Source organism: Morone saxatilis, unplaced genomic scaffold (assembly GCF_004916995.1).
Source record: "Morone saxatilis isolate NCDOM2014 unplaced genomic scaffold, NCSU_SB_2.0 Contig12, whole genome shotgun sequence".
Classification (NCBI taxonomy): Eukaryota; Metazoa; Chordata; class Actinopteri; family Moronidae; genus Morone; species Morone saxatilis.
The window spans coordinates 491310-493285 of NW_023339674.1; the positions used below are offsets into that span (position 1 = coordinate 491310).

Sequence of the window (1976 nt, forward strand, 5' to 3'; positions counted from 1 at the left end):
GGTGCAGACTCAGGTTGAAGAGGTTGGTGAATGTGGACTAACATCTACAACATCTGTTCCTAATCCTGCTCTGTCTTGCTTAATCCTGTCTCTTAACCATAAGTAAGACAACATCATCATGTAAAAAAAAAACATGAGATGGTGTGTATTGGTGCAGGGACAGTATCCTTGTTTGACCTTTGACTGCCAAAACCTTCATACTTCAAGCAGCCTTCATCACAATTCTGAAGGCATGGAAGCTTGCGCACATGTGAACAAACACACACACACACAGTCTGATGAAGGTTTGCGTGAAGCCTCCTTATCACTTAAGTTTCCTCCTGCGCTCCGTTCCGACCGACGCAACTGTAATTTCATGCCCTCTGTGTTTCCTGTGTGTGTGTGTGTGTGTGTGTGTGTGTAGGGTTTAGCCCCCTATCAACCACCCAGAATGCACTGGGTTGATTATTATTCAAATGTTTTGTGTCGTGCAGACGCGGCTACATGACAAACACAACGAGGAAATAAAAACAAACAGCACAAACATATTGATGAGAGCGAGAACCAATCAGAGAGCTCCTCAGCTGAACTGTGTGGAGCTGCAGTTCCTCCAGCGGCCACCAGGTGCTGCTGTCAGCAGTGTCACTGCTTTATACCACAGTCTGAGTGAATACTGGACTCTGATTGGCTGCTGGGTGTCCATTACTTCCCAATGTGGGACAGTAGTTACACTGTTCACTGTTCTAAATTAATGAAATAAACTGAATGAAAATAAAATGTGATAAATGTATCTGACAGCACTGAGTGTCGTTCCTCTGAACACCACAGCCCGACACTGATACTCACATCCCATTGGCTGTTCAACTCATGTACACATGTCCTATCATTGGTCCAAATCTGCACATTGACAGAGCTGCTGGCTGCTGGTCCTGTTGTTAAAGTCAGATTATATTCACTGTTTGTCGACTGTACGCAGTCTTATTGACTTTAAATCTTACTAACATAATGTTAGCTCTCTGAGTAGAGGGAACTAGAAATTTCTCCCGTTGTCAAGTTGTATCTAAGGTTCGTCCTATTTCCTGAAACAGTGAACAAGGTTTCCATTGCATTAGAACATTATGGGATGGTAATGACCAGGTATTAGTCAGACCCTCAGGTGTTATCAAGTAGTTACGGCTTGTAAAAAATCTTTAGGTTTTGATTAAAGTAACGCATGAAAATATGAAATAATGATCTTATTGTTTTTCCACGTCGTCCAATAAATCCTTATAACGAACACGTCGTCAGACATTATCCGTTATACCACGGTCACTAAACAAAGTCAAAAAGAGATGTTGCTTTAATCTGATCTATACGGACAGAACGTTTCACTAAACTTCACTAATCACTGGAAATAACCAACCTTGTATAAAAAGTGAGATACGGAGAAATAAAGTGAATCTTTCATTTAATTGCAGTTTCTCAGTTCAACAGGAACAAACATCAGTCACACAAACACGAGTCAGATCCCGGTCCGAGGTTCCCGATCCTCCCGGTTCTCCATGGAAACACAAACACCAACGAGCCGAGAGGAACTTTCATCATCTCCAGTTCAGTTTCAAGGACGGAGAGTAATAATAGACTCTGTGTGGAGGAATTTTAAAAAGAAAACAACCGAGTGCACCTTTAACCTCGGAGCGTTTCATCATCACAAACTGTAACACAAACACTGACGGCGGTGAGAGGAACCATCCTGAAACCATTAGGACACTCCCTGTTTCTGTGCGTCCTGTGAAGCGTGGTACAGTGTGATAATTGAATTCTGATGAAAGCCACATGGCTGCTAACACACACACACACACACACACACACACACAGTGTATGTGGTTCTGTGTGTTTCTAAATGATAATTAAACACAAGAAATTTGCAGCTCAGGATTTGATAAACTTCACTACAGCTGAAGTTTATCAGCTTTTCTGTAACATTTCCTCATTAAACTCTAGAGCTATGTTCTATA

The 1976-nt window shown here is 41.9% G+C and overlaps 1 protein-coding gene across 1 annotated transcript in view; it reads right to left on the reverse strand.

Annotated features, from left to right (window-relative positions):
- Positions 1–1710, reverse strand: part of patj (PATJ crumbs cell polarity complex component) — a gene marked incomplete in the record, with an annotated part of 80891 nt that extends 79181 nt beyond the window's left edge. The window contains 1 exon segment of the mRNA XM_035653518.1: positions 1693–1710. Coding sequence (XP_035509411.1) covers positions 1693–1710 — 18 coding nt within the window.
- Positions 1711–1976: the final 266 nt, after the last annotated feature.